General features: G+C 45.4%; 2 protein-coding genes across 2 annotated transcripts in view; one reads left to right on the top strand and one right to left on the bottom strand.

Moving 5' to 3' along the window:
* XRRA1 (X-ray radiation resistance associated 1) overlaps window positions 1-6,384 on the top strand; it is a 77,036-nt gene extending 70,652 nt beyond the window's left edge. Inside the window, exons 14-18 of the mRNA XM_069469246.1 lie at window positions 1,260-1,607; window positions 4,016-4,214; window positions 4,978-5,093; window positions 5,299-5,404; window positions 5,804-6,384. Coding sequence (XP_069325347.1) covers window positions 1,260-1,607; window positions 4,016-4,214; window positions 4,978-5,093; window positions 5,299-5,404; window positions 5,804-6,057 — 1,023 coding nt within the window. The 3' untranslated portion in view covers window positions 6,058-6,384. The remainder of the gene's footprint in view (window positions 1-1,259; window positions 1,608-4,015; window positions 4,215-4,977; window positions 5,094-5,298; window positions 5,405-5,803) is intronic.
* A 5,867-nt stretch (window positions 6,385-12,251) lies between these two features.
* The window catches only part of RNF169 (ring finger protein 169), a 78,448-nt gene continuing 76,860 nt past the window's right edge, over window positions 12,252-13,839 (bottom strand). Inside the window, exon 6 of the mRNA XM_069469247.1 lies at window positions 12,252-13,776. Coding sequence (XP_069325348.1) covers window positions 12,592-13,776 — 1,185 coding nt within the window. The 3' untranslated portion in view covers window positions 12,252-12,591. The remainder of the gene's footprint in view (window positions 13,777-13,839) is intronic.

The following is a 13,839-nucleotide window of genomic DNA, read 5'->3' on the forward strand; positions in this document are numbered from 1 at the left end:
TCTTCCCACGGGAAGGGCTGGGAAAGCGGTGGTGGGATCGAGAACGAGCATTCCTTTCAGACCTCCTCCATCACAGAACTGTAAGAGGAAGGGATAAATGTGAGCCCTTCCCATCAGCCGCCAAATGATGGCACTTGTTTTGGACGCTGAGGCACGGTGCTGCCTGTTCCCCTGTGGCATGGGTTCTGAGAAAAGACTTTGGGTCCTTCAGGCCCAAGTTTAAACACTGGGGTTTTACATATTTTCAAAAAGGAAATGTTTTCTTAAAATGAAACGTATTTTATAAAACGGTCATCCTTCACGCTCCTTTGTCTGTTAGGTACCTTTGCACAAATCAATCTCATTTGGGAACACTGCGCTATGGCAGGGCAGGGACTATTCTCCCATTTCCCGAGGAGGAAATGGACGCTCCAGTGTGTGTGTAGAACTGTATTCCGGCCTATATTTTTCTAACTACAGTGCTCGGGCTCTTTCCGTTCCACAGCACAGTCTGTAAAAGTACAGATATAAGTAGAGCAAATACCTTTAACAAACAATAAAAAACAATCTACGATGTAAATAGCGAAGGGAGGAAAAACTAAGCCCAGCTAAGGTAGACTGGGCACATGGCTGCCTCCTGGCAGCTGAGGCAAAAAAGGAGGGAGAGAGTGGTGCTAGGCTTTTATTAAGAAAATTGAGCAGTTCAACAGGAAAGAAGCTGCTTCCTTGGTCTTGAACCCTAAGAGATTTCTCATTTGGATCTTTATATAAGGTACAGAGGCCAGCATCCTGACAAGGCCCAGGGGCTGCCATCTTCCAGAAAGTACAGGACCATCCCCCAACACCCACTTCTAGGAGTCCCTGGGGAAAGTCAAGGGCCCCACATTAAACCTTGATCTGAAGAGTGAGGCTGCTGAGAACCACAGTGATGCGGTCAGGGATGTAGCGTGAGGCCTGGAGCCCAGAACTGGAATCAGATAGTCCAGGCTCTGCCACTGCAGCACTCTGTGACCTTGGACAAGTCATTTTACCTCTCTGAACCCCCGTTTCCTCACCCATAAAAAGAAGATAATTATTCACTGGGTATAAATAGAACAGCTTATGTCATGCATGGGGCATATCATAGATGATGCCAAACAAGTTTGATTTCCCTCCCTGCCTCTCCGTGAGTCCTTTCCCAGTGCTCTGGCTGCTATACAAGCGGCCTTAGGCTAGCGAGGCCCAGGGGAAGAGATTCCTGATTAGGGAGCAAATCCAATCCAGCCCTTCTCCCATGACAGGTGAAAACTCAAGTTCCAAAGGTGCCGAAGCGTTCTCTACTGCTCCATCACCCATACATGCCCACGATCAAGGCTCCCTCCACAGATATGCTGGAGCCAGAGGCAGAGCAAGCTGAAGAGCTACCCACTGCCCAGAGCACTTCTCTGGGGCCAGAGATACCCACTGAGGGCGTGGAAGGCCCTTCCCTGCCCCACCGGACCTTCGTGCCACTGCCTCCCATCTGCTCTGACTCCACTGTGCATAGTGAAGAGACTGTGTCCCGCCCGAGCGACACAGCCATCCATCTCAGCCCAGAGCAGCCGTCAGATGAGGACACCAAGAGCACAGAGTCCATCTTCCTGACCCAGGTACCTGTATCCAACTGCCCTTGCCCGCTTACTGCCAGCTCCCACAGGTTCCTGCACAGCCCTTAGCTGGTGGGACTGCTGTGGGCAGCTGGGAGCAAGCACATGGCAAGTCTGTAACCAGAAGTCAGCACCCTTGGCAGGGCTTGCAAGCCCCTTCCTGGAGATCCACTGATCTGAGGCTACTGATGGGGACATATTGGTCCTATAGTACAGACAAGATCCAGGGTCTGACTGGGATGTGGTTCTGACCAGTTTTCAGAATGGTTTGCTGCTGCCTCTGCCTCTCTGCTTAAGGTCTCTTCACTTTGGATACTGTCTCTGGATCCTGGAAAGACAGACAGAGCAGACACAGGTCCTGCCCTCAAGGTGCTCTCAGTCTAATGGGGAAGATGGACAGGAACAATACATGCAATCAGTGCTAAGACTGAGGGAAACCCAGGGGCTGGGAGCCCAAGGGAAGGAAGGATGCCTCTGCCTCAGACCAGGAGGGCCTCCTGGAAGAGTTTCAAATGAGCTGAACTTTGCAGGCTGAGTAGGAGTTAACCAGGTGAAGATGTGGCAGCAAGGGCATTCTGGGCAGAGGGAACAGCATGAAAGAAGGTATAGAGGAGGGAAATTAAAATGGTATATGCAGGAACCACAAATGTTCAGTTGCAGTGCAGCAGAAGGGTGGCATGCAGGGAAAGGGAAATATAAGACTGGAAGAGTTGGCAGGGCCCCTTGAAGTTATTATTCAGCCGTGCCTCTCCCTGATCTCCCTGCCTCCAGTCTTGCCCCTCCAATCTGCCCACTGCCAGCTCTTTCCAGGATGTCCACCCATCCATCTTTCTTTATGCCACAGATGACTTATAGTGACATATAAATTCATACAGTATAGAAGTATGCAGAACCTTTCTGGAACAATGCAGAATATAAACAAATAAGTATTTAAAAAAATAAACAATTGAGTGTTAGATGATGAAAAAATCTGGACAAGAAAGGAAGTAACAAATACAAAGGTACTTCTATCACTCAAACATGCACATCATGCACTACTGCTCTCATGGTCAAGGTGTATTGCCAAATGTAACTCTGATCTCCTAGCAGCCACAGCAATGCAATCAATCATGAGCCACCATGTTGTTCATTTAAAAAAAAAAAAAAAAAACTTAAAGGTTTTTTTCTTTTTCTTGCCTAATTGTCCTGGCTATAACCTCCAATATTGAATAGAAGTGGTTAGAGCAGATATCCTTGTCTTGTTCTGTTCCTAGAGGAAAGCATTCAGTCGTCCACCATTAATTATGATGTTAGCTGTGGGTTTTTCACAGATGCCCTTAATAGAGTTGAGGAACCTTGTTTCTTTCTATTCCTAGTTTATTGAGTGTTTTTTTAATCAAAAAGGTGTGTTGGATTTTGTTAAATTCTTTTTCTGTGTCTATAGAAATGGTCATATGGCTTTGGTCTTTCAGTCTATTGATAGTTTATTTCATTACTTGATTTCCAGATGTTAAATCAACCTTGCATAAATCCCACTTGGTCATGGTGTATAATCTTTTTACATGTTGTTGAATTCAGTTTGCTAATATTTTTACATTTATTAATGCATTGGTCTGTATTTTTTGTTTCTTGTGATGTCTTTCTCTAGTTTGGGGGTGATACTGATCTCAGAAAATGAGCTGGAAAATGTTCCCTTTTCTACATTTTGGAACAGGGCCAAATTCTTCTTTAAATGTTTGACAGAATTCACCAATGAAACCATGTGGTCCTTGGCTTTTCTTTGTGGGAAGTTTTAAAATTACTAATTCAACCTTTTTACTTGTTATAGGTCTATTCATATTTCCTATTTCTTTTTTGACTTGGCCATTTCAATAAAGGATATAACCACATCCCTAAATGAAATACAGGTTTCATGTTTCTTATAAAACCATTAGGGTAGGCTGAAATCCTCCATCACTTGCCATCAGGGTGAGGATAAAGAAAATACAAAACACCTTCAGCTTGGCATACAAAGGCCCTGCTTGTTACTCCCATTGCCCATCTCTTCACATTGTACTCTGGGGGTACCAATCTTTAGTTCCTTCAAATGTACCTTGATGTTTCTTACCTTTGCTCATGCTGTCCCTTGCCTGCAGCAGTCATCCTTTCTCGTCACTTGCAGTCCACCTTCTTCCTACCCTTGCCTGGGGATAGCTCTCCTGACTCTTCAGGACTTAGCTCAGGCAAGGGTATCACTTCGCCTAGAGAGCTTCCAGGCTGGGTTAGGGCTTCCTCTGTGATCACTCAAAACCGCTGTGCTCCCTTCTGTTAACAGTATTTATCAATCTCAGTCTTGGTCTTGCCCTTAACAGGGCCCAGCATAGGGACCGGCAGTGGAGCTGATGCTCAGAAGTGTTCATTGAATGAATGAATGTTTTTCTTCCTGGGTACAGGTGAGTGAGCTGCCTTCCTCCATCATCCATAGGGATGATTTACAGGTGAAGGAGAAAGACCAAAGGAGACCACTAACAGCTCCCAGAGAGGTGAAGAGGACTCGAAGGAAGCTCCCGTCTGCCTCCCTCCCCAGCAAGTACCGTGGCTATGAAGAGCTGCTGACAGCTAAGCCTGATCCGGCCTTCATTGAGCCAAAGGGTAGGTGAGGGCATGCTCTTGCTCCAGGGCAAGGGGCCGTCTCCACAGCCCAGAGCAAATCAAGGCCAAGCCAAGGTTGGTGTCAAGCCGCCTTTTCCCAGCCAGGGTGCTGTCCTCTTTCTAGATGTCTGCCAAAGGGCTTCTTGGGGTATCCTGGTTTGAAACCCTACATGTCGGGACCCCTGTCCTGGTTTGGGCTTTCACCTGATTTTGGGGAGCCACAGCTTGTTCCAAGATTACAGCTGGTGTAGGCCCAGCTGCTCTGGATGGAAAAGTCCTCAGGAAAGGTTTGATAACCAAACACCGAGACTGGCCAGATTCCTGAACTCTTGCTAGCCCAGTTAAGTCCCAAACTGACATCCAAACTTCCCTATTTGGTTCAGGCAGCTTCCTCTCTGAGCCCCTAAGACTGATACGTTAACAATGTATGTGCTTCCAAAGGAGCTGGCACTCAGCTGGACTCGAGGGTGTCAGTCCCTGTGGTGTAACCCCCTGAGGTTAACAGAGTCACATTGGGGTCTGCCCTCTTCCCCACTCCAGTGCCATTTTTCCATCAGGATCTCTATTCATATGGGACAAGTACTCACTGAAGAATGATGGAACTTCAGGCACTGCAACAGATCAGGACAAGATTTTCTTCTTGGGGAACTCTCAAATCCTTTCACCTAGAGCTGCAGTGAGACTAGGGAATGAAGAGATCAGGGGAGGAGGCATCCAGGAGGAGAGGGAAGTGTCTTGACTCAGTCTTGCCTTCCGGCCCTAGGAATCCAGAAGAACGCACAGGCCTTGCAGCATACGCTGAAGCACCCACTCGTGTGGCGCTCCTCCAAGCCCAAGCTGGATACTCTTCAGAAACGCTATGTTCCCAAAGAGAAACAGGTAAACATCCAGCTCACTGAGTGTGTCAGTGGCCTCCCAGGACCCCAAAAGGTACAGATGGGGCTGCCCCTCCGGACCCTCTGAGGGCCATGCTTTCTCAGTGCCCCAAGTGCTCCCCTGCCTGTTGCTGTGACTGTGTGAGGTGAGGCCAAGGAAGTATGAGCATAAACTTGCCATAACACCCTCCTCCCTTACCTTCTGTCAGGCCCAGAGGATCCCTATTCCGCCCCCAAGGAAGACTCGAGCCCAGCTGCTGGATGGCATCCTCATTCGCATGCGCGACCCTCGGAACATTACAGAGGCTCCACTCGGTATGGCTCTGGCGTAGCTGCCAGGACCCAAGATCCAGCAGTTTACTCATCTGCTGGCATAAGGCAAAGAAGGGCTTGTGTCAGAGCAGGAAGGGCCCTCAGAGTGTCCACCCCAGCCCTTTCCATGTGCAGATGGAAAAGCTGAGACCCGGCGTGAGGCAGGGATTGCCTAGAGTCACATATATTGGTAGGGACCTGAACCAGGGTTTAATACAGAATCAGGAGGGGATACTGCCGACTTCTCACTGCCCCAAGCTGAAAAGGCCGTTTTCAGCCTCCTTACCATCCTCTTCCCATGGACTCCCACTTTCTGGGAGGTCTCTGGACCAAATCCTGCTGCTTCAGGCTAGGTGGGAACCAGGGCAAGCCTGTTACCTTTCCCGGCTTCTGTCCCTGCAGGCGCCGTGTTGCGCCGGCGGACGGAGCAGCGGCTGGTGAACCAGAAGCAGTACCTGGAGGCCAAGCGGCTGCTGAAGGAGTTCCGGGCGCGCTACCGGCGGCTGGTGCGCGGCTCACTGCAGAGGGTGTTCGGGGCCACCCCGCTGCCACCGGCCCACCCGGCACTGAGTGAGGGCCAGCCCAAGTTTGGCCGCTTCCTCGAGTTCATGGATGAGTTCTGCCAGGAGCCCACGGCCAGTGACCCAAAAGGCTAGAGCTGCGCACCTCCTGGCCTGCACCCCAGCCCTCCCCGGGGGCTCTCGGGGCCTCAGAGCTCAGCTCCCCTGCTCACTGGCGACAGAGAGTGGGGAGCTCATCAGGCCCTCTCCTCCCTGGGCCGGGCATGACCCGGCGCCTGGCCCGGCAGCAATAAAGAGTGGGTGCACAGAGCAACAGAGTGGGTGCCACACATTCTTTCTTGGAACCTGGGCCACGGCGGGGTTGCCATGCCTGCACTTCAAATTAGTTTTCCAAGTTTAGATGACACGAGATATGCTTGTTCTCTGTTGGATGAAAAACAATGTCATGGGGATTTTGATGAATTCCTGAAAAATGGTTCCAAGATAACACGTGTTCTGAGTACAGCCCTATGTACAAGGACAATTTCCTGTACATTCATTCTTTACTCAAACTCTTTCTTGGTGCCTTTATTAGGAGCACGAATGGTTGAATGTGAGAATGACAATAAACTGGAGTAAACTGTGAATTCGAATAAATTGTAAGCTGGAGGTAACTTAGGTCAAAAGATGTAGTTGTACACCATGAAAATCCTATCCCAGTTCCTAATCTTTCCCACCATTCTGAATGTCAAAGCAAGATATTCCAAAATAGAGTATTTCCCAGAGCAAAGACAGCACCAGAACCCAAACACCACACAGGCCAAGCTTTCCATGTTTATCCAAGATTGTTCTCCAGAGACAAGACTTTGACTTGAAACAGAACATTCACTTTCATGAGTTTGCTTTACTGTATTTTCAACTTGGGCCTCGCCTCAAGCAGGCAAACATAGACCAATGCACTTTGGTACTGTTTAAATAAACAAGATATCATCCCACTTGATTCCACGCCATTTCCTTGTTGGCATAAGAATCCCTGACAAGGCATGCCCTGCTCCAAGTCCTCTGTCTTTATCAAAATGCTCTTTATGATGAGTTGAGGAGGCAGCAGCCAGCAGTAGCAGTCTGGAAGGATCCAGGTACCTTCTCCAATTCTAAAGCAGACATCAGTTTGAAAAAAACCAATACACAACCCGTTTTCTATTTCTAGGCAGGAGGGTGAAAGGCCCTTAGAACAACTATATTTGTACAGCATTAAGAGTAAACAGCACATCAGGTGCAAAAAGAAAAAAAAAATCCATTAGTTAGCATTTAAGATAATCATTTTTTCCCTTGCATAGTATCTATTCTTTCATTAGGATTTTAAGTGCTCTGCTGGAGCCTTAAGGTTGGTGATGTCATGTTTGATGCAAACTGTTCGGAACCCACTGAGGAAGAGCCCCTGCTCCCATTGGTGGCACAGCTTTGGAGGTTGGGGGGGGTGCCAACAAGGGGAATCTGCCTGCTGCCATATTAATCTGGAACCAACAGCCTCTCGAGCTCTAACAGCTTGATATCTGAAGTTGCCTGTTTTTACCTCATACTAAATGAGAGGAGAGGAAAGGAAGATGAACAAGCCTTGTTTTACCTTGGCTTTGTCCAATTATTTTTTTGTTTAAGACACCAATAAAGGGAGGGAGCCTGCTTAGAGTTTGAGGTTGCCCCCTCACAAGATGAAGGCTATGAAAAGTCGCCACCTTACAGACAAGACATCAAGGAGGCATTTACTCACAAAGGAGAGTGAGTAAATTTTCTTCTTAGGAAAGAAATAAAAATACTGATACTACATAGAATAATCTGTACATTCATTCTTGGCACTTTTTCCATGATCCAATTTGACTAATCTCTAAACTGGTGACCTCTGCATATAACTAAGTCTCTTCTCTATAAATTTCTTCAGAAAACTACAGTGGATAACAGTCACGTGTAAAGATACATTTCTGGACCATCTTCATGAGAAAATCTATTCAGCAGCCTCTTGCCCTAGAATCTGCTTCCCCTCGCCCATAAACCTTTCTCATTGAGTCACAAGAATTTAGAATCAGCTATGTTCACTCTAAAGACCAGGCCAAAAGACCATTCTATGGATTGATGAGGAAAAGGCTGGCTGAGAAAGATTTAAAACCCTAAGGAGTTTCTGATTTGTAAAGAAAAATTAGCTGGCTTTTACCCCTTAATTAAATTTAATTTATAATAATTAAAATGACAATAATTCCGATCAAAATATATCACTTCCCAAGATTCGACATTCACATTACTCATACTATGGAGGTTTTTCCTACCTGAGTGTATATTTGGGGGATACAAGCACATTCTAATTCTAACTGAAATAATTAGGAAGAAAAAGCTGTAAAAACAAAAAGCCTCCTAATCACCTGGGTGTTCTCATTAGCAAATCTGTGTGTATGTGTAAAACTTTAAGGACTATTTATTCAGACTACAGAAAACTACAGTATAAAACAGGGCACAGGGCACTGGATCTCAAATTCCTCAATTGTTAAAAAAAGATACGGAGAGAAGTTTAACTTGGATAATTGCCATGCCCATTCTAGCCATAACATTCTCTGATTATGATCCAGCCTTTGATTCTTTCACCCTCTCCTGCCAGCCTTCCATTTGAATGAAAAGCAAGGTGGGAAAAAGGGAAGGAATCCCAAGCTGCTGCCAGCTCTGATGACAGGTCAGGTTGGGGGAGAGATTAGGAGGTCACTTAGTTGAAGTCTGGGCCTCCTCTGACCACGTCGGTGATCCACAACCTGCCTTATTTCTTGGGGCTTAAGCTAAAAGCAGCTCCTGAAGAGATGTTACTGTCCTGTAATCACTAGGGGAGAAAATTCATTCTCCCTTGGTAAAATTACTTAGTAAATGAAAAGCAATGTTGCAATCAAATTCACAAATACTGATGGGGTCTCTAAAATGTCCAATGCAGCCAGCTGGGTGCTGTACAGAATCCTAAATGGGACCATCAAAGAGCTATGAAAGAAAAGGCCCTTTCACAAGACCATTAACAAACTCTTCAGCCACACATACATTCAAATACATTCCATTAGACGCTGAGCTCCCCAAGAACAGGGACTGTCCTTTCTATCTTTGCTTCTCCATGACAACACAGGGTTGAGTCACAAATTTGAAGCCCAAGAAATGTATGTCAAATGGAAAAGAAAGGATGAACAGCCTTCAATCTTCAGCTGAACCAGTCAGACACAACGGCAGCTTCCCATTTGAGTCAGTTAGCCAGTTTGTACCAGACAGCAATTAATTAAGCAGCTTTAATCTCTTAAGGACATTTTTCCTTTAGGGAAAATAAACAAAAACCAGAAGATATTTATCACCAGTGCTTCTTCCAAGCAAAAATTTACAAACTAAAATTTTAAAAAATAAATGAAGCCACTTAGGAAAGGTTTCCCCGACAAGCCTCAGCCAAGACTTAACCTTTTTTAAAAAGAGGCAATTACATGAAAGGGGCCAGGGGCTGAATGCATAATCCCCTGATTTGATACCAACCCAACAGGCCCAGATGACTTCTTCCAGCAGATACAATCAACGGGTCATGAACATGTTCCCAAAGTGTCTTTCCCTCTCTAAGGAAAAGAGCCGAAAGCCCCCTTCTAAGGGAACCACACTTGGATTTCCCATCAGAATGACTTTTACCCTCCCACCTCTCATAACTTCCCCTTTAATGAGAAAAAACACAGAATGTATATATATAAGGAATAGAGTAAGACATGGGTAATTTGTATGGTGAATTGGACTTCAATGATTTGTGAGAAATGTTTTGTGAAAGAGTGTATCTCTCATTCTAGCTCACAAAACCTCCCCCATCATTCTATTTTTCTTGTCCTTTTCTCTCACTCTTTCCCCTCAAAGAATCCACATCAACAACTCCATTTGTGACTAACAAGCAACAAGAAAGGGAAATTTTTCAGAGAGAAAAAGCACTCAGGTTTTAGTTACTAAGGATGGGAAGCATCTTAAACTTAAAATACAGATAATATTTTAGTGGTTTTTCTCCTCTTCCCAAGCCACACAGATTAAGACTAAGCTTCTTCCCTCCTTAACCTAAACCACTCTGCCTATATTTGAAGTACTACTGCTCAAAAGGAAGTTTGGAAAACAACTGTCAATGCCATCCTAGACATCAGAGTAGGTGCAAGAGGGAAAGTCAGTAAGCTGGATCTAGTGTTTGAAATATTCATTTAACGAGAAGTAGCTTTTCACTCTGCACTTTTTGCTACTCCCATGCAATTTCTTAAAATGAAAGTATTAATTTGGGGAAATATTTAAAATATATATCTTTTATCTATTAAAAATATTTATCTTTTTACCAAAACCAAAAATCAATTCCAACTGAAAAGTGTTTTTTAAATAATTGGAGATATAGAAAAATGTGGCAAGTGGAAAAATAAGTGTCTTTGCTCCTACCAACAAGACTAGCCTTCCAATAATATTTACTACAATCAAAAAGGAAAGACATGAAATGGTAGTAGTAACTGCTAAGTTTTCTCTAAGGGCATTTGGTAAGGTCACCCTCGCTGTCCTCTGCAGACTAGTGCCGGATCTTCTGTTTTGGGCACTAACATGCCCTCCAGCCCTTGGAGGCCATATGTTGCTGGTAGGACCTAGAAATGAAGTGGTGTGACTCTAAAGTAATGAGATTGATGTATCTTTTTTAAACATACATCTGCACACGTGCACACACACACACAGAACACAGAATACATGCATTCAGGTGAGTAATGTTCCCCACCAAAGTAGTCACCGAAGAGATTCCACGTATCTCAATCATGACCACAATGCTTAAGACATCTCTGGAACTTCTCTTTGGGACTGTTTGGGAACCATGAGCTGCACAAGAAAATGGCTCTGACTGCTTTACAGCAGCACCCATTTATTACTCAAACCCTCTTGATAAGTCACCTTTGTCCCCAGAGACTTCAAATAGCTTCTGGGTAGTTTCAAACTTAAAATTCTCTCTCCTGTAACCACAAAAGATTACAGATTTGCCCTGAGAAGAAGAGGGCAAATCTCCTGAGAAGAATTAAAAGAGGGCGTTACACTAACTCCCTTGACCAGTGAATCACTGTCCTGGACCTTAGCCTCTGTCTTAGTAAGAGGAGGTGGGAACAGATGACCATTGAGGTCCCTCCCAGTTCTAACATTTTGGGAGTCTGTTTTCAGATGCTTCCAGTCTTTGAAGACTGTTCCAGAAATGTTTTCACCAACGGCAATACCATTGGAAAAGCTATGCAGTATCCTGCTGGGGCTATTCAGGGGGATAACATACATTGGGATATATAAGCTCTGGAAGGTTTGTTAAAATGCCAGTCACATGACTTTATAATAACAGCTCATACATACACAGGGAATGCCAGCCCATCTGAGATTCCCTAAAATCATACCTTAATCCCTATTCTCAATGAGCCCAGATGGGCAGAAGCACCAAGCACCACCAGGGATGCAAAAGACACATGGTGTCAGCTGCTAAGGAAAATAAACCCCAAAGGTCCATGGGACTGAATTTACCAGCTGCATCCAGCTAGATACCTTATTTCCATAGTATGGAGTTTCAGCATTGTTCTTTGCCTGACTTCAGGGTGAATCTTCAGGATTTTAGATCAACATTGCAGATAACTCTTGGCCATGTGGGAAGTAATAATGACACTTGATTATAGTTATGTCTCATAGGCTGGAACCTCCAGGAAAACAGAAGGCTGAACCTGTAGGGGATGGGGATAACTGCACAGTGTATGTTTATACATCCTGTCAATCTTATTTGCATGTGGATTTTGCACTATCAGTGGTCAATGCCCAGCTTTGCTTTCCCTAGACTCCCCTGGGCTGCCATTGGGTTGTGGTCCATTCGGGAAACCTGTAGAAAATCCACTGGATTTGTTGTCAGGAGACCCAGTCAGTCTGGGCTATGCCTCTTAGTAGTTGAGAGAACAAGAACATTTGCATTGTAGTTTCATCATCTAAAAATGAGGCTAATATCGCTTGTACGTTAGGTCTATTGGGAAGACCAAATTAAACATGCCTGTGAATGTGCTCTGTCAACTATACAGCATTAATCAAAAGTTATTTTTAAAACAGAGAATGTAAATCAACTTTTGAAGAAGCATAGCTCAACTGATTTAGGTAGGTATTTATTTGTGGCAAGGGGCAGGAAAAAGAGGAACATAACAATCTATCATTTTGGATCTCCCAAAGAACTATACTGTTCCACTTCTTTGAAACAGATGGAATTAATTTTTATCTGCAAGGCTGATTTAAAACAGCTCCCTGTTGAAAGAAGTCAGGAGGTCTAACAGTTTGAGAAGGTATCTCCTCTTTCTTTGCTCTACCATTTCTAACTGTGGCCATTATGCTCCTGAATGAGGCCATTCCAAATCTCATTCCAAGTGGGTGCTGCCAGATTTGGCCCAGAAGCCCTCGGGTGGGTCACTCAGGGAGTGAGGAGTGCTTCTGACCTGGGTCACACAGAAACAGAGACGCAGTTCCCTTGGATATCGACTGCAAAGGCCCTGGAACCTCTCAGAACCCTATTAGACAGTGTTTTGCCATTATAAGAAAACCAAAGTGAGAACACTCAGCTCTTCAGTATAAATGATCAAGGCCAAAGACCTCTTAAAAATCGGTAACGCTGTACATTAAGTGCTACTTGGCCCCAGTCATGTTGCTGGACCGTAAGAGGTACTGATCCACACTTCCTTTCCGCCGACTCACAGTCCGCCTCTCGTTGTCAAACATGCGCTGCAGCTGCAGAGCCAGCTGTCGGTCCTCTTCCTCCTGCTGCAATTTCTGCTCCATCTCTCGCAGTACTGGGTCTGTTGGGGCCAGACCCACGTCACCACTGGTTGGTCGCAGTTTCTTAAGGGAGCCATTTTGTTCCAAGTGCTTGGTCTTACAGTGTCTTTTCCGGCCCCGACGCAAGGAAGGAAGTGGCTCCTCACTTAGGCTGTCTACTAGAACACCATTAGCCAGATCAAAATGATTTAATGTCTTTAATTGTTTCTTTGTTTTGAGGACTCCACCCAAAACACTGTTTTTGGGTAGCACTGAATTAACTGCTGAGATTTTCATGGCTCTGCTTATACAGGTTTTGTCTAACTTGGCATCTGGGGTTGACCCTGACCCCTCAAATGGTTCCCTCTCCAAAGAAGTCCCACTAACTCCCCCTTTGAGTTCTGAGGAACAGCAGGTTTCCAATGGGATCTCAGTGTTCCTTTTACTATCACTGTCCTGTTCTGCTCTTGTTTGGCTAACAGAGGGGAAATAATCAAGGTCAGTGGAGGTGGGTCCAGTACACTCGGAGAGTACTTGCCCACTGGACAATCTTGCATTTAAAGCCAGAAGTGGCTTCTCTTTGCTAGAATGGGTAACTTCAGAGCCTAGCAGGTCTTCCCCTGTTTCAGGAGCCAGGGAGGTAAGAGTGGCTTTTGAAAGGGTCTTTTTGATCTGCCGCTCCTGAAAGATCTGTTCCCACTTTTTGAGGATCCGTGGACTGGCCTCATAAGAAGTCTGCTTCTGCAGGCTTCTGTTTAGGTTGCGCGGGGTTGATTTGATGATGAGGGGACTTAGCACACGGCCATCAGGGAGTCTCTTGGGAGGAGTACATGGTGAGCAGACAATGGGCTTGAAGTGGTTTAGTTCTTCAGAGATGCTGTCATTGCTCTCAGGGCTGATAGAACGCTCTGGTTTATGCAGGGAAGCCAAGGATGAGAGGGAGCTAAAGGGTAGACGCTTTTCGATGGTTAAGTCAGGGGCCGAGAGGCAGCGGTTGTTCTGAGTGGAAAAGAGGACACCAATGATGGGGTTGGAGGCTGGAGTCATAGCTGTGACCTGAAAAAGATTAAAAAGATTATACATACATATATATTTTCCTTCACCATTCCTTTATGATGG

Source organism: Eulemur rufifrons, chromosome 6, assembly GCF_041146395.1.
Source record: "Eulemur rufifrons isolate Redbay chromosome 6, OSU_ERuf_1, whole genome shotgun sequence".
Classification (NCBI taxonomy): domain Eukaryota; kingdom Metazoa; phylum Chordata; class Mammalia; order Primates; family Lemuridae; genus Eulemur; species Eulemur rufifrons.